The 18620-nt window shown below is 40.9% G+C and overlaps 2 protein-coding genes across 3 annotated transcripts in view; one reads left to right on the top strand and one right to left on the bottom strand.

The window, feature by feature from the left end:
• Positions 1-13581, bottom strand: part of LOC102218221 (hyaluronidase-like) — a 30569-nt gene extending 16988 nt beyond the window's left edge. The window contains exon 1 of the mRNA XM_023349302.1: positions 13543-13581. The gene's annotated coding sequence lies outside the window, so the exon portion shown is untranslated. The remainder of the gene's footprint in view (positions 1-13542) is intronic.
• Positions 13582-13643: 62 nt separating this feature from the next.
• The window catches only part of wasl (Wiskott-Aldrich syndrome like), a 30456-nt gene continuing 25479 nt past the window's right edge, over positions 13644-18620 (top strand). Inside the window, exons 1-4 of one of the 2 annotated variants that reach the window (XM_023349287.1) lie at positions 13644-14261; positions 15602-15736; positions 17278-17364; positions 17455-17551. In XM_023349287.1, the coding sequence (XP_023205055.1) occupies positions 14157-14261; positions 15602-15736; positions 17278-17364; positions 17455-17551 (424 nt within the window). In that variant the 5' untranslated portion in view covers positions 13644-14156. The remainder of the gene's footprint in view (positions 14262-15601; positions 15737-17277; positions 17365-17454; positions 17552-18620) is intronic. The other variant, XM_023349292.1, reaches the window with a different exon arrangement.

Raw genomic sequence — 18620 nt, 5'->3', positions numbered from 1 at the left:
AACAGCAAACAGTTTCATTGTCAACATGTGAGACTGAGTATGTAGCATTAGCAGCTACCATCCAAGAAGTGCTCTATCTATCCCAACTACTGCAGAATATGGACCACAGTTTTGAGCAAACAGTAAAGGTGTTTGAAGATAACCAAGGGACAATACACTTGCAAAGAACCCTGTGAATCGCTAAAGGAGCAAGCATGTGGAGATTAAATACCACTTCATAAGGTCCAATGTTTTACAGGGTAAAATTGTTTTGGTTTATTGTCTGACAGAAAACATAGTCGCAGATGTGTTTACAAAATCGGCCACAAGAGCCAAGATTGAAAAATTTTGTTCTTATATGTTTGGAAAATAGTGTTATGGCTAGAATATGTGGCACCATGATGTTGAGGATGTTGAGTACGACGCTTGTCATTATTGTAGTTTGGTTGGCACTACTTTGTGAAGCGGAAGGTTACGCGCTTATAAAAACAATAAAGGCTGAGCCTCCTTGTTCTCTGTGTGTGTGACCAGAGCAGGGCAGTGTGGCTACCAGTTCAACTAAGAATGATGTCTCCTGTTTCCTATGTACCTAATAAGTAAGTTAATACTTCTGCAAAGATGTATTCACAAGCTACAGATGATGACAAGGAGTCATCATCTGTAGCTTGGAAATAGCTTTTTATTTCCTATTGAAATAAAAAGAGATCCACTGCAGAAGAACCAACAAACTCAGGTAGTCATATGGCCGTCAGATTTTTCTAACAGTTTTAATGTTCAGTAAACCAATCAACACCTTATTCTACACCTGTTCGGCTAGCTTTAACAACTAACAAAAAATAGGCAGTTGTTTAAGTGAACTAATATATTAATAGAAACTCTTGGGCAAATGGAATTTTAATGCATCAATTATAATATGAAAAAAAAACATTCTATCCTTATCATGGGACTTACGTTACCTCACTATGTAAGCTCCAGGAAGGACTCCATGATATTGCTGTCCACCCTCTTCACTGAAGAGTCTTGAGTCAAATGCGTCAAATCACAAATACCTTAGAATTGTGGGAGCAATTCTGTCTGAGTTGAATAACACCAACACTTTTGGAAAACTAACACTCATATACGTATTTGGACTGGTTCATTTTGATAGAACCTTTTGTTTGTGTGAAATCGAGCCCAATAAAATGTATGAGATGAGATCTTTCACTTTAAACTTACTTTTTAGTTTTTCTTTGACCTCTTTTAGACACATTTCATTGCTTGCAGCCACAACTATATCATCAACCCACACGAACAAAATCACCTTTCCTTTGTCAGAAAGATTTGTGTAGATACAATGATCAACCTGGCTCTGTACAAACTCATTCATTATCAGGAACTCATGGAGCATCATATTCCAGTTCCTCCCAGATTGTTTGAGCCCATAGATAGATTTGTTCAACTTACACATAAGTTGCAAACCATTCTTTGGTTTAACCTGGAAGCCTTTGGGTTGATCCATGTATATCTCATGGTCAATGGATGCATGTAAGTATGCGGTTTTAACTTCCATCTGGTTTAGTGTACGGTCATGCTGTGCAGTGAGTTGCATCAACACATGTAGTGACGTTAGGTTTGCAGTTGCAGAGACCGTCTCTGAATAGTCAAGTCCTTCTACCTGGCTGCATCCCTTTGCTACATACCTAGCTTTATATGTATCATACCCACCTTCCCCCCACTGTCTGCCTACCCTCTGGTAATAGTACAAGTGAGAAGGTGTTATTCTCTGTAAATGAAATCATTTCATCTTTCATTGCTTTTTTCCACTTATCAGACTTTGGCGATGCCTTAGCCTCTTTCTAGGTCTGTGACAGCCCAACGGTAGCTCTGTAGGTTAACAGTAGTCAATGGTTAACTCACTGCTCTACACTGCACATTCATAGTCCTCCAGGTATTTAGATCCTTACTCTACCTGTGGTACGTGTTGTCTGGGTGAGTAGGTGGGTCTGTGCCCATTTCCATCATGGAAGGTGGAAGTAAGCCTTCCTTCCTTCCTTTTTGCGTTACAAGATGGCGGCGCGTATAGACGCTGCGGCTCGGAGCTCCCGTGTTTTCGTTTTTGTTAGCCTCTTTTTATTGATGTCTTCGCTCAACACACTACTGGAAGCCTTGACAACTTATATCAGATCAGAACTGTGGGACATAGGAGCACAGTTTGGACTTCACACACCCACCAAGCTGGACTTTATTCCTCCAGAGCTGCTACGAACACCTGAGACTATGATCATCCCCCCCCTGCTGCCAAGGCGACGGAGGAGGCAGCGCAAACAAAAGAGGGGTATGAGAGCCGGCGTGCGTGCTAGGCTACAAGCTAGCCCTCACAGACCGGCCCTCCCCAGCCTCTTCCTCGCCAATGCCAGGTCCCTCGTCAACAAAATCGACGAGGTGCGACTCCGGATTATCTCTCGCCGGATGGACAGCTGTGTGACTGTTGTCACAGAGACCTGGCTGGATGACAACATCCCGGTCGCAGCGGTGGAGATAACGGGGCGCGCTCTGTTCCGGGCGGATCGGACTGCAGCTTCGGGTAAGGGCAGAGGCGGAGGTTTGGCATTGTATGTACACAATGCCTGGTGTACAGCCACACACTCTGTCGGCACATTCTGCTCTCCTGACTTGGAATATCTGGCGGTGAAATGCAGACCCTTCAAGTTGGTGAGAGAACTCTCGTCCATTGTGATCGTGGCCGTCTACATATCACCGAGGGCTAATGCTAAGTTAGCATTAGAGGAGCTGTACTGCGTGCAGATGAACTCCAACCCGGAGGCGGCAGTGATTGTGGCGGGGGACTTCAATCACGTGGAACTGAAGGCTGTGTTTCCCAAATTCCACAAGTCCATAAACTTTCCCACCAGAGACAATAACATTTTGGATCAGGTACTGCAATACCCCCGGAGCCTACAAGGCTGTAGCAGCTCCACATCTGGGCATGTCTGACCACATCTCAGTGGAGCTGATTCCTGTCTACAAGCCTCTGGCCTGCAGAACTAAGCCGACCACCAGAATAGTTCAGGTCTGGACTGAGGAGGCCTCCTCTGCACTTCAGGACTGCTTTGAGCATACAGACTGGAGTGTGTTCAGGGACGGCGCAGACTTGGAGGAATACTCATCGTCCGTTCTGTCCTATGTTCAGTTCTGCACCGACGCTGTCCTCCCTGTTAAGACCATAAAAGTGTTTCCAAACCAGAAACCATGGCTGGACAGCACAATATGGACCCTGCTGAAAGCCCGGGTTGCTGCCTACAGGTCTGGAGACAGGCTGGCTTATAGCAGGGCCCGGTCGGAATTGAAAAAAGGTATTAAGCAGGCCAAGCTCCAGTACAAACAGCAGATTGAGGAACACTTCATCAACAACAACCCCCGAAGCATGTGGAGAGGCATCAGAACCATGACGGACTACAAACACAGCACTCAGCTGACCAGCCGCGACCCCACCCTGCCTGACACCTTAAACAGTTTCTTTGCCCGCTTTGACACGGCGGGCAGCAGAGAAGCCGTACATTTACCCCAACTGAAAGAGCAGTACAAGCCTCTCGTCCTTCAGAAGCATCAGGTGACGTCCACCCTGAGGAGGATCAACACCCACAAAGCTACAGGACCGGACAAGGTGTCAGGCCAGACGCTGAAAACCTGCGCCGACCAGCTGGCAGGAGTGTTTCTGGACATTTTCAATCTGTCCCTGCAGCTCGCCATGGTTCCTGAGTGCCTCAAGTCTTCCACCATCATCCCTGTACCGAAGAAGATGTCCATCACCAGCCTGAACGATTACCGGCCCGTCGCTCTGACAGCGAGACCCACTACAGAGAGGAGATTCTGCAGCTCACTCAGTGGTGTTCAGCCAACAACTTGGTGCTGAACACAGGGAAGACCAAGGAGGTCATTGTGGACTACAGAAGGTCCAGGAGGACGGATCACACTCCCCTTCTCATAGATGGAGAAGTGGTGGAACGTGTGGACAACATCAAGTTCCTGGGCCTCCACATCACGTCTGACCTCTCCTGGAATACAAACACCTCTCACCTGGTGAAGAAAGCACAACAAAGGCTCTTCTTCCTCAGGAAACTGAGACAGGCTGGACTTTCCTCACGGCTGCTCGTGAACTTTTACAGGGCGACGATCGAGAGCATCCTCTGCCTCAACATGACTGTGTGGTATGGTAGCTGCACAGCACTGGAGAGGAAACAACTGACACGGGTGGTGAGAACAGCACAAGGCATTGTGGGATGCCCCCTCCCAGACCTGGACTCCATTTACATAGGCCGGGTCAAGAAGAGAGCTGGATCCATAGCCATGGATTCCAGCCACCCGGGCCACAGACTGTTTGTGCCGCTGCCATCAGGCAAGCGGTACAGGAATATACGGACTACAACAAATAGACTGAGAAACAGCCGTCAGAGCCATTACTCCCTGCCGCCCCCCCCCCCCCTCCCACACATATCATAACCTCGCAGTCACACATACATATCCCCCACCCCCACACAGCCATATTGTTCTGCACTTTGCACTGTCACATCATCTGCATTTTGCCATAATTGGACCTGCTGCTACTTCATTGGTGTGGTTGAGTGCCTTTAAGTTAATTTTAGTTGTATATATTGTTATTATTATTATTGTGTGTTTGTTTATTTTATTTACTGTATATATTTGACTTTTTGCACAGGAGCTGCAATAGAAATTTCGTTGAATGCTGTTCAATGACAATAAATACTATCTTATCTTATCTTGCATACCAGTAAGGAAGGCTGGTGTGGAACCAGAACAGCCCTTCCTCTAATATCCATGGCAGCTTTTGATGAACTCTTCAAAGCACATTACATCTTCATTGTCAACTACCATGAATCCCAGGAGGTAATAGATGGGATAATCACTGGTTTAAATCAAAGCACAGTTATGTGACAGGCCAAGTATTAATTGAGTGGGAGACAAAAACATCCCACAGTTTCTGAGTCTTTTGTGTACAACAGTTTAAAATCTATGTATCATTTTTACTTTACATTGAAGAACTTCAAAGTGTATGAGAAATGCTTTTACAAAGGCATATGACTATGTACAAATAACCCCTAAAACTTAGAAGTTAAGCATTATTGTTTGTGGCTAGGAGCAAGTGACCCGGAATTGTTTATTTTTATTTTTTTTTGTTGAATGATTATTATTTGATAATCGTATACTGTAGATCACAGGTGTCAAACTCCAGTCCTCGAGGGCCGCTGTCCTGCAGTTTTTAGATGTGCCACAGGTCCAAAACACTGGAATGAAATGGCTTAATTATCTCCTTATTGTGTAGATCAGTTCTCCAGAGCCTGGAGCCTTTGTCTGGCTTTTAGACCTAATTATTCTGTTCAGGTGGTGCAGCAGAGGCACAACTAACAGTTGCAGGACAGTGGCCCTGCAGGACTGGAGTTGGACACCCCTGATGTAGATGAACCAAAAATATAGTCCTAGCATGAGATAGAAAGCATTGATGCAAATTGCAGCAAAGTTTTACTGCCATCTTGTGGTACCAAAGTAATGTTGCAAGTCAACTGTTGAAGTTGGTGAAGCACTTTTGACAAATATTTGAAGAAATCACGTTCTTCAAATGTGAAGAACGTGATTCTTCACATTAATGCAAATAAAATCTGCTCCAGTAACTGACTCTCCCGTTCAGAAACCCAACATTGAAGAAAGACAGTGATGCTGACATGTCCAAATAGGAGAAAAAGTGAAAAGTATTGATGTAGTAGCACAGCTGAGAAAAATGTCTACTGAAATAGTAGCAAAGTATCTGGAAAGACTTAGACTCACGGGTCACTGAACAAGTATGTCCAATAGCAAAGTTAGTTATCTTCAAATCATTTAAAGTACTGTCCAATTATGGAGCTAAATTAGTCTCAGAAAGATTCACACAGTGTACAATGAGATTTGCATGCACACAATAACAGCCACAAGCGTACAACACGATTTGTAAGTGCATCACATAATTCACAAATGTGTATAACACAATGCATAAATGCGTACCTCAACATTCATATATGTGTAAAAGGTTTGTCAAATTTACGTTTCATTTTGCGCAAGTAGTAATAACTACACAGATAAATCTGACAATACAGGTGCACACATTTCCAGCTACAGACAAATTGGTCAACATGAGCACACAGATCAGCTTGTCTGTGCTTTTGACTTTTGAGACCTTCTTACACTTCATGTATGGTCTTTAAAAAATTTTTTTTATAAAAGTTACATACTGCAGCTTTTGAAACTGTGGCTAATTTTAAATACCCCGGGTTATTCCTGGACAGCCAGCTCAGTTTTGTAGAAAACACTGGCTATATTTTTAAGAAATATTTTCACAGACTATCTTTTTAGAAGACCCAGTGATCTTGGGGTTACCTAAGGTTTGTGTACTGTACAACCTCTAGTTAGGTAGAGGTTGTTGAGTTAAAATGTTAAAACTTAACATTTTAACTTGACTTTTAACTCATCTCAAGTTTTAACTGTTGAGTGTTTTAACTTTTCATCTTTTCAGCTGGTTGAAAAGGTCACATGAGCTGCAGACTATCAGACAATTTTTAAAGAAAACTTTCAGTGGCAGGTAAAACAGTAGGTAAAAGTTTGAGCTCATGAAGGCCTTATTGTGTTCATCTGGTAACTATAGAACATTTATTAGAAGTGATTTATTGACAGTGCAATAATTATTCTTAGCCAAACTAAATGATAACATTTACCTATAGCATGCTTAGTGTTCTCGATGCACAAACTATTGATATCGTGATTTTATGAAAGAGGTTTTTTTTTTTGTAATTATTTTTTTATTTAGAAAGACAGATTTCCATCACATTCGTTAATTACAGCTGTACCCATTTAAGATCGTACATAAGTTTACAACCTGAGAATCCAAGTGATTTTGTCCATACTGCCTTTCTGGTATTTTCTTTTACGGACTATTACTAATTTTTGTTGTGAACAATAACAAAAATGAACAGAATTGAACAATAACGGGGAATGCACCATCTCGAGCAATAAAAAAAAACACAATAACATACAAGGGCAGGGCACATAATTCACAAGAACAATCAAATGAAGTCGGATCTAATTGGTTTTACATACTCAGTCCAATTGGTCCAAATCTTATAAAACTTTCCCTTTTCAACTTGGAGGGAGAAAGAAATCTTTTCCATAACATAAATCTGACAAACAATTTCAATCCATTCATCGATGGTGGGTGGGTCTGGTTTTAGCCATTTTCTTGTGATGGCTTTCTTACTGGCTGCCAGTATAGCCAGAAGTTTTTGTCTTGGTTGGTCCATGTGTCCAACTGTAGGTTGCCCAAGTACAACATTTCACATTTGAATGACATTTTTACATTGAATATATTTTCAATATGTTTGTGGAACTCTTCCCAATATGGTTTTATTACTTGACAGTCCCAAAAAACATGGAAGTGGTTGCCTCCTTTAGACCCGCAAAGTCTCCAGCAGGCGTCCCCGTTGTTTTGATATTGCCTCTGAATGGGTGGAACAAAAAATCGTGCAATGTTTTTCCAACAAAACTCCCGCCATGTGTTTGATCCAGTCGAGACCCACTGCAGTTGACATATTTCTTCCCAGCCTTCTTGTGAGATTATTACCTTAATTTCCTTTTCCCATTTCCTCTTTATGTATTCTGTATTCTCATGTTTAGATAGCTGTATGGCATTGTATAACTTAGAGATAATTCTGCTGTCTGATCTGGGTTTAATTAGTGTTAGAAATACCTCCATGAAACTTGAATCATTTTTTCTCAACACCTCTTTAAAATTTCTATTAAAATAATGTCTCACTTGCAGGTACCTAAAAAAATCATCTTTTTCCAGTCCATGATCCTTCTGTAAGGTTTCAAAACTCTGAAATGTCCCTTTGTTGACAAATGAATAATAGGTAGTTAAGCCTTTTGAGGTCCATAACTTGAATCTGTTATCAATTCTATTTGGTGTAAAATCCGAATCATAGGCACACCACCTCATAATTTTAGATGCATCTCTTATTCTGCAAATTTTAGCCAATTCCTGCCAGGACTTGAGAAAGCTACCTGTTATGGAGTCTTCTGGGATCTGCTGTTCTTCTTGTAATTTATAATCACTAAGTGGGGCTGTTATTGGGATTCCTTTTATTGTCGTGCCTTCTATTTCCTTCCATGCTGCAGTATATGATGGTGAACAGAGGCAGACTAAAGGTCTCAGCTGGGCTGCATGGTAGTACTCCTGTAAACAGGGAAGGCCCATTCCACTCTTTTCTTTTTTTAGTTGCAGAGTTCTAAACTTAATTCTGGCCTTTTCACCCTGCCACAGATACCTCGCTATTAATCTATCCCATTCTAAGAACTGTTTAGGTGGGATTCTGACTGGTAGACATTAAATAAGTACAATAATTGTGGAAGGATAGTCATCCTGATGGATTCTATCCGGGAGCTCAAACTTAAAAAGGGAATAACATTCCATCTATGTAAATCTGATTTTATTTTCAAATTTAGTGGGCCATAATTTATATCAAACAGTTTTGAGAAGTCCCTCGGTAGTGAAACACACAAATATTTGATAGACTCGGCCTCCCAATTCCAGTTGTACACAGTCTTTATTGAAGACGGTGGATTGTAGTTAAATGTTAATACTTGACTTTTATTTATATTAATTTTGTAACCAGAGATTAAACTAAACTCTTCGAGCAACTTCATCAGTTTTGGGATTGTCTGTGTGGGCTGTGTTATACTTACCAATAAATCATCAGCGAACAAGGATAGTTTTTGCTCCCCAGATGTCGTTGTGACCCCTTTTATATCCGGACTCTTCCTGATCAGTTGACTCATGGGCTCAATAAACAAGGCAAAGAGAAGCGGCGATGCACAACACCCCTGTCTCGTTCCTCTCTCCAAAGTGAATGAATCGGTCAAATCTCCATTAATTTTAATTCTAGCTGTTGGTTTAGTATATAATGATTTAAATGTGTCGATTATCGTTGTATGAAATCCAAATTTTGAAAGCACTTTATATAAAAACAACCACCCCACAGAAACAAATGCTTTCTCTGCATCTAGACTTAATATCAGTGCCTCTAGTTTTTGCTGAGTGACTTCTCTCATAATGTGTAATGTTTTCCTAATGTTGTCTTGGGTCTGTCTTTGCCTGACAAAGCCAGTCTGATCTTTATGTATTAAAGCTGGTAATATGACTTCTATTCTTTTAGACCAGGCATGTCCAAAGTCCGGCCCGGGGGCCAATCACGGCCCGCAGTCAGATTTCATACGGCCCGCAGCTTCGGTTTTATAATGTATTATTTATGGCCCGCCTGCACTGTGAAACAGAATAAATAAATCATAAAACTTGAAACTGTAATTCCTCCTTTCACCAAATGGTGGCAGCACCACTTTAATACTATCAGTCTGCCTCCGTGCAGCGAACCCCTCTCCACTCATTTCTGCCATGGCCACTGCAAAGAAAACGAGGAAAGTTTACAGTGAGGGCCGCCGCTTTCAAGAGAGATGGGAATTACAATACTTCTTTTCTGAAAATCAAGGCAATTGTGCTTGTCTAATTTGTAATGAGACGGTTGCCTTGTTTAACAACCCGGGTTATTCGTCTGTGAACCTAATTTATTTGTTTATTGACTTTTGCTCAATTAAATTTCTTATGTATACATTGTAAATGGTACTTTTATTATAGTTGATCATGTTGTTTTTTATGTCTTATTTCTTTTGTTCCTCCTATAATTGATGGCAATAGATAGATATTATTTATAATGTATAAAGGTATTGTTTATGTCACCTAATTAGCTCTACATCCTGAAGAAAATGGAAAAATATGGTGTGTTAGAAGATAATTGATCTTTTACGTTGCCAGTAAAGGCGAAATTAATAGTAAATAAAGATGTTGTAGTATTCTCATTTAGTGACGTTCAGTTTTCTGCTGAGCACTTAGAGCTACCTTGTTAGCCTCGTTAGCTCTTATTGGCTACTGGTTTCCTGGAAGTTCATCTCGTTCTCCGTTCAGCTGAAGGTAAAGACTAAAATACAGTATATGCTTAATAATATGTACTCTCATGATGAGAGTACATATTATTGAGGTTAAAGCATGAAAAATATGCCTTGTTACATTATCTAGTGCCCCATGTGTCCCTACTGAGAGCCACCATGTTGTTGTCCCAAACGTGTTCCATTGAGATCAGTGAGCATATTCTGTGCCTTTCATTTGGGTTTTTGTTCTGTTTTTCACATTGTTGTTGAATAATAGCCTTTATTTGAACTATGTAATTATTCAAATGTAAACTTTTACTGATTTTGGGTAAAATGTAATGTTTAATATTGTGTTTGGAAAATGCTTTTGCAATTTACAAAAAAGTGAATTGATAATACTGTGAAGTGTGAAATACTGCATTGAGGTAAAAGAATTATTGTAAATTTGAGCAATTTAATGACAAATTTATGTCAAAATATGATGTCTATAGAAACATGATTTAAGGATTAAATCTAGAATAGCTTAATAAAAATTCTATCATTCTGCTGGTCCTGTCTGTTGACGGGTCAGGTTTTGTTTTTGAATACTGGATTCCTCCTGAGGTGGATTCCTCCTGTGACTTTGATGGCGAACCTTCCCACCTGGGCTTGGAGAAAGAATTGGATTCCTTCTTTTCCATTTGGAGTCCTGCTGTGTCCTGGTGTGGTAAGCCTGTATCACTCACATCTTCATACACAGTTGGTTATGCGTGAGACCACTGACTGACATTTCATTCCTATTGTTTCATCCCAGCATTTTGGACATTACCTTTTGGACAAGATTTTATTTGGGACATTATAACAAACTGCTGTGTAGGAAATTCTCCTCATGTGAATGGTGTTCAGTCAAACCTGAATTGGAACTGAAATTGATTAATCTGTTGATCACGGCTTAGAATTCAGATTACCAGGGTGCACCCAAAAGATTTAAAACTGAGAATTAGCACTTGGCCAAGTATTATTATTTTCTTGTATTTTATTGTGTGTAATTTTATTTTCGTAATTGTTTGTCTTGTACAACTGTTTGTCAATTTTATGGTTTGTAACTGAAGCCAGTTCTTTAAATTCATCCAACTGCCTGTATGTGTCATTTAAATAAATAAAGGCTTTATGTGTTTAAAGCTTTTAAACACATAAAAGTCTTTAAACTTTTATGTGTTTAATAGTTTAAGTTTAAATTGCTCTTAAAGTGCTCCGATAGCCGAACCTCTTGGCCCATTGATCTAAAATATATAATACTCTTCTCTAGTGTGTTACCTGCGTCTTGTCCTTGGGTCACTTCCTACATTCCATGTCGCTGTTAATGTTAAATATCTGAGACCCAAACCTGTTTGGTGTGTGATCTTGAGTTTGGATTGCATGTGATGATTTTGCAGTGAATCGAGTGCATCTTAAGTTTGCAGTGAACTTTGTGTGGGTTTGTCTGCCTAAAGTGGTGTTTTGAATTCGGGTTAAACGTTATCAGATTGAGAACGAATGGATAAAGTTAACGGGAAACCCTCTTATTTGTGCAACAATAAATATTAACTTTATTCTGGTTGTTGTTTATTACTCTTCAGCTTGACGGAGTCATAACATGTGCTACCCATAAATTCGTCCTACCTTGTGGTAATGTGCACATTGATGCTACGTCACACTGCTTAGTCAGCACATTTCTTAGAAATACGTCCTACCTGTGGAAGTTTCGTTTCATGTGTTTTATTTCATCATAGATTACGGTAAGTTTTATTTAATTTATTTTATACTTGGCTTTCATGAAGCTGCTGTATTATTTCATGTTTTTAGTTTCCATGACAGCAGCTTGTAAATATATTTATAAATGGCTTTAGTTTGCTGTCTGCAATGTCGTTACTGTTGTAAACAAGTCATTGTTTGGCGGTTCATCAGGACAAAACACGTTGTTTTGTGAGCTATTTTGTCCCTATACTTTAAAATATTTTAGTTTAATTACACTTTTTTTTTTACTAAACCTTGCTAAATAAAGGTTTAGTAGATATTGGTAGAGATATTATGTGACATTGAAGCTGTGTAATAGCGGTGTAATATTAGTGTATATTAAGCATATCCTATCATTTCAGGAGCACAGTGACCTGTGCAGTTCGGTGACACATTGTGGCTGCGCTGCATTTGATAACAGACATACAACGTATTAATGTAAAAAAAAGAGTTGCAGTGATCTGTATTTGTCTGCGTTTAATTTAATTCCAATAAAAACCTGTTTCACCCTGTCACTGTTTTATTCTTACACCTCTGTATTTAAAATATTTTTAACAGGTATAGAATAGAATAGAAGTACTTTATTCATCCCAGCAGGGAAATTACTTCGCAGTTACAGCATAGAGACAAGACACAATAACAACTACCACTGAGTAGTAGTTGTAGATAAAATAAAAATAAAATATAAAATGCTATAAATTGTAAAAAAGGTAGGATATTCTAGTAAAAGGATTAGTGCATACATCTATAGCTTTTCATTTTAAATGGGGAGGATATTCAGATGAAGGAAGTGATCTTCTTGTGGTTTTGTCATGTATATAAATTGTTCCAATGCTAAGCTAAACATAACTCCTAAGCTTCCACTTCAGTCCCATCACTCAAATAATGTTATCCAATATTTTTAACATTAACACAACTCGCTATAGCTTTCTGTTTGTAAACATAACGGTAGCAGTTTTGGACAGACTTGGCTATCTATCCATGCTATGGTAGGAAAATCTGACAAGGTAGCACTGATAGTCAGAACACCAGTCCCAATGCTCAGTGCCACCTTATGCCCTCTACGAAGTGTGGATTCAGTCAAAGTGCACATAAGGGTTTGAGTGCACATGTTACAAGCGGGAAAAAAATGTAAGAATTGGGACAGTACGCCCGTGTCATAACTTTGACATCCAAAATGGTGGGACCGGTCACAGTTTAGGCCATTGTGCTGCTAAAAAATACAACTTCAGCAAAAGAAAATGATTTTAAATGTACAGTAAATCTGGATGACCTAAAAATAATTATCTCAGAAACCAAAGCTGCACAAAATTTTAACAGCACAAACGAAGCACTAACCACTCACACTATTTGCTGGATTTTTTTGACGTCAGTGGGGTGTCAGCTTCACTCAGCTCATACTATGATACTATGCACTCAAACCCTTCAACGTGAACGCGGAACAAGGGTGCATTGGGACCGGTGTTAGCTCAGTTTCTGCTGATGGACACTCAACAAAGTGCCCAGACTGATACCACACATGTTCCATTAATTCATCTTTGCTAAAACACTATATACACATAACATAAAAATTCAACATTTTATTTCCCCAAAATTCGCAAATATATGTTTATATTAGTGAACCAAGTGGAACGAAGTGAAATTTACTTATTTTATAAAAAGTATTGAATTTTGTTTATGACATATTTATGTAATAAAATTGTAAAGGTTTATCTTGTATAATTGTGTGAGTGTGACTAGCATTAAACTTTTTGAGCCTGCATTATGTACAAAACGTGAAACACGTCATGTGCGCCAAGCGATCCTCACCAAACAACGTCACAGCCGGTCCATCCAGGCTCCCCTCCTCTTTCCTCCGCAGAGCCGCATTCCTCCTGCTACAGCCATAGACATGTTTGTGGGTACAGCGGGCCGAACCATTCTCTGGGAGGAAACACGGCCACGCTTCGTTTCGGCTAGAAGCAACATTCCCGCGCTGGCAGTTCACAAGCCCCCTCTCTGTGTTATTCTGGTTACTGGTTCAGCTAGTGAGTGAGGACCGAGGCTTTGGGAGCTAGTTAACGGCAGCCATCTCCCCCCGGCCCCAGCTTAAAGTGGTCCTCACCCTCCTTCTGCCATGTTGGATCCTTCCTCTGCTCCCCAGGCTGCTGGACTTCCCAAATGAAAGTTGCGTGTTAAGCTACTCCAGACATTTCTACAGTAGCTGCTTTAGGTTTTCACCAGACGAAGAATAGAAGGAATTTCCCAAGCAGAAAGCATCCTGGAGTGGTGGCCGCGCCTTCCTGCTCGGTTCTCCTGAGCGGAGATGGTTGCAGGCCATAGCGGCCGGAGCCCGCATGGAATATCATTCCTGAGGAGAGACAGTTGAGGCCAGTTCTCGCACAGGAGCCCCGCCGCCGGGGAATCTAAGCGAATTTGGAGTCATGAACAGCCACCATCCGCCCCGTAGGGCTGTAAATGTCGGCTCGCTGCTTCTCACCCCGCAGGAGAACGACTGTCTGTTCGGCTACCTGGGCAGGAAATGCGCTGTAAGTTCCGCTGTTTGTTTACCGTCCTGCAGGCTGGAGCAGGTGCACCAGAGCCCCGCTGGTCCTCAGCCCAGTAATGATACTGTTTAAATACAGCGCCGATACATGACCACTTTATCCTCATTTGCAATGTCTTTGTAGGAAAGAAGAGCTGGAGCACAGTAAATGTTAGCTACTGATTAAGCGCCGGTGTTTCAGGCTGTTTACACCTGAAACTAATGTGGCGCCGCATGTTGTTTACTGCAGCGGTGGGCTCAGTGTTGGCAGCTGCAACTTTTAGGAGCATCCCTGCTCCTTCAGCTCTGCAGGCCTGGCAGCGAGCCATGGGAGGGTTATGAAGTCCACGGGACTTCTCTTGTTGGTCCGATGGGAAAAAATACTTATCCCCACTGGCCGGACCGATTATTAATATTCTCTCATGAACCCATAAACATTAACTTTTCTATAGTTATTGTAGCTTTTGCCAACTGTACACGTACCTCATCTTTTGCTAATATGGTCCTCCGTGACTTTAACTAGACCACTAGACCATTTCTTAAACACACAGCAGTTTGGAAGGCAGTCATCACTGAAAACAAGTTCTGAACGTTAAATGTTTGAATGCAAATATTTGGACTTAGTTATTTTCTGGGTTTGGTAGTTCTCATATTGTATACTTTTTTATATTTAGGCTGGCAAAACATCAAGAATTTTCAACAAGAGATTTCCATTTCGACCCAGTTAGATCTGCATGATTTAGCAGATTGCATTCATCCCTACAATATCATAATCTCAAAGGACAGATTAGATGCAGTAGTTGTTGGGCTTCAATATTTAAGATGCATCAGAAGTCTGAATGCCTGCCAGTCGTCTATTTCTTTCACCTCTTTACTGCACTAATGTTGCTGCTCTGCTATAGAAGCCAATAAAAGATACTGAGATATATTGTTGTCATGAGACAAAATATGGAAATGTTTAAAGGGAGTAATATCTGGCTCTGACTCTATTGTAGATGTCTGACCAGAACCAGTTCAGCTGTTGCTGTAGCTGCTGCTTTAGATGTAGCTGTAGGTGTTGCAGTAGCTTTTGCTGATGTAGCTAGAGAAAAAAAACCTACTGGTTCCAATAAAATATTTGAAATATTAAATGAAAGGTTATTTTAATTTTCCTCCTGATTTGATTTTCCCAGGTCATGTCACTGCTTCCTGGACTTGCTGTGGTCTCCTTTTCCTGACCTTTGCTTGAGCTTATTGCCGGCAACTTCTGGCTTCATGAGGCTGCTTTGTTGCTGGTCACTTCTAGTTGCTTCAAGAAACCAAACACCAGCATCTGATCAATATCCTGTCTACCTGTGTGTGCAGACCTTGTGTTCGGCTGTGGTGCAGGTGTACCGAGCCGAGCGGAGCTGCAGCTGGGTGAAGAGGTGCTGTGGAGTGGCATGTTTGGTCAAAGACAATCCACAGAGGTCATACTTCATCAGAGTGTTTGACATCAAGGTAAGACTAGCTTCATGTCCAACACCTCCAGCTGCTTACTGTACACTCACTGATGGTGAACAACACAGAAGAGGCAGATGTGACGTACAATCCCACTTGGGCTGCACAATAAGCCTCAAATATATAGTCTTGGCAATATCAGTTTGTGCAACATTCACATCGCAAAGGACTGTTTAGAGATTAATAATGGTTTGCTAATATTTTCTAAGTTATGAACTTGCATTTTTCATGTTACTGTAATAATTTGCCAGCCAGACAGTATTGGAACAGCAGATGTTCACACCTGACATTAATGATGTCACTCAAAAGGCTAAAGGTCATAGTTAACCCTAACCCTAGACTAAACAGACCAAAATGGGAGACAGACGAGCAAATCTATACAAACAATTTATTTATACAAAAATATATGGCTGTGGGAGAACTACACAGCCAGTCTGAGAGGAGTGTGAACTAATGCTGCTTCCATTCAGTCTGACCCGGAGGCCGACCCCGCAGGCCAGGGACCGACTGGACGTCAGTACCTATCATCAGCCTGGTGGATCCAATTGCAGTTCTGAAAAGAAGAGAAAAAAAAACATTTAGCGGATGGGAGAGACACCTACTGGACAGTAGGTCTAGGTGTATTAATCTGTGTTTACAATTTTTAGTGTGAAAGCTGCACACTCTTTTATACATAAGGCCCCTGATCTTTAATGCTTGACACCATGATGCATCTGTTTAAGGGTGAATTCACGCCAGCCCTCTTTAGTCTAACTCCAGTCCATCTGCCAAGAAACTCCAATTCATTTGGGGAGGTGTGAATGTGAAATTGAACCAAAAAAATAAACTATGGTCCGCCTTAAAACCTAGGTCTCAGTTTGGTTAAGGTCTTGAAATGAGGTGCACAAAAATGGCATTGAAAGTAAATTAAAAGTGTCAACTTTGCATTAAAAGTGTAATTATTTGCCGAATGACACTTCATAACAGTCGTAAACACTTGTGAAGAGTTATTCATGCTTATGACAGGTGTTATGTTATGCATGACAGGCTTATGCACACCCCTTCAAATGAAGTGTTACCTTCAGTATTAATCAATGAATCTTCTTGGTTTCTCTAGAATATATTTGTATTATTTTGTTTGTATAGTTACGTAAATATGTATATTACTAAATATAAAAAAAATGAGTGGCCATGTGCTTTGTAAAAGGCTCATTATACATCAAATCAAAATATTCTACTCATGTTATTCGCTCTAAGAATATTTAAATATGCTCAAACATGTATCAATCCAGTTCAAAAATGGTTACAAATAATAAATGTCTTTGCACATGTAGCTATGATAGCTGTTTGAATAAGGTTTCCAGCAAAAAGCATGAAAATCTGTTTAGTATTTAACGAGTTATGGTTAATTAAATGCGCTGATTCTTCATTGCGCCTGCCAAATGTATAACACCGAGTGGAACAGGCAACCGCTCCAAGATCAGCCCAACTTCATGTCGGTGACAATAGAGTGGTTCATGAGGCGTCTATCTTCATGTCTGTGTACTCTCCTGTTCTTGCAGGAAGGGAAGAGCATGTTTGAGCAGGAACTCTACCACAGCTTCTCAATCAGTTGCCCCCGGCCGTACTTCATCACTTTCGCAGGAGATGTAAGTGTCAGACTGCTGGTTCACAAACTTGTGTCGGCATCAGCTCAGTGCTGCTTCTCTGCCCCCTTTCCTTCTCCACCCTCCCTTTAGAGCTGCCAAGTGGGCCTGAACTTTGCCAGTGAAGAAGAAGCCAAGCGTTTCAGGGTGACTGTCAGCGACCTGCTCAACCGGAGGCAGCGGAAGTCAGGTGAGTGTCGCCGTTTGAGTTGGTCTTCTTCAGCCGCCATGACCAGTCTGCTTATAACTTCAAACATCTGCGCCACCCATACCCCACTCCAGCACCAGCTCTATTTTTTGACCTTTTCCACGTGTTGTCACATTACTGGGTGTTACTGCCATCTAAAAGGGCAGAGCCACACAAAGCAGTGTCTGATTATGAACTAGAATAGTTTTCACAAATTTTTAAAGTAAAAATCTGAAAAGTATGGTTAATATTTAATAATCCCCTTTACTCTGGTACCTCTGAATACAATCCAGTGTATCTCTTCAGTCTAAATGCGTCTGGTCTGGTTCTGCTCTAATGGTGTGTTCACACCAAAAGCGTTAACGCGTGTCAACAACGCGTTCGACGCTTCAAGTTCGACACATGTGCACTTTGAATGCAGACGCTCGACATTTTGTCCTACAACTAGCGTTCTGTGCATCTGGTTTACATTCAAAGTCTATGTGGAGGCGTGTGGAGGGCGTGTCAGACGCGTCAGCTCTAATCATTGTTTTCCTTTGGATGCTCTTGATGCTTCAAACGCTCAAAACAGTTCAAGTCTCGTCGCGCTAGATGCTTGAAAAGCTCCACAATGGCCCTTGATACACCTCCACAACAGAGGTTGTTAACAGAACATTTTCCGTATTTGACCGGTTATTTTTTTAAACGACAGGAAAGTTTAAAGACAATCTGTCATTTGACAGGTTATAATTAACACCCCTGACTGGTGCACATGAGCAGACATTCTAGACTTTATGCAAAGATTTCATTGCAGAGGCAACTAAAATCAATCAATAAAAAAAATCCTTTCTGAATATCATCTCATGAACGCTGAACTAAATGTGTCTTTCTGACCGGGTGCTGACAGCGTTTTGGACAGTTATGGACCGGACGCTGTGGAGTGTCTGGTTCAGAAGCGCATTTCAAACCTTTTGTTGAAATAACGCGTTTAATTCAAGTCTCAAGTACATACAAAACAGAAAAAAATTAAGAGAATGCAATGTTGTGTTAATCCATTTCTAGTCTAAACAGAGGATGCGGCAGTTTACCTTGA

Source organism: Xiphophorus maculatus, chromosome 2, assembly GCF_002775205.1.
Source record: "Xiphophorus maculatus strain JP 163 A chromosome 2, X_maculatus-5.0-male, whole genome shotgun sequence".
NCBI lineage: Eukaryota > Metazoa > Chordata > Actinopteri > Cyprinodontiformes > Poeciliidae > Xiphophorus > Xiphophorus maculatus.
Note: the sequence above shows the minus strand (reverse complement) of the source record. Positions and strands in the feature narration are given on the sequence as shown.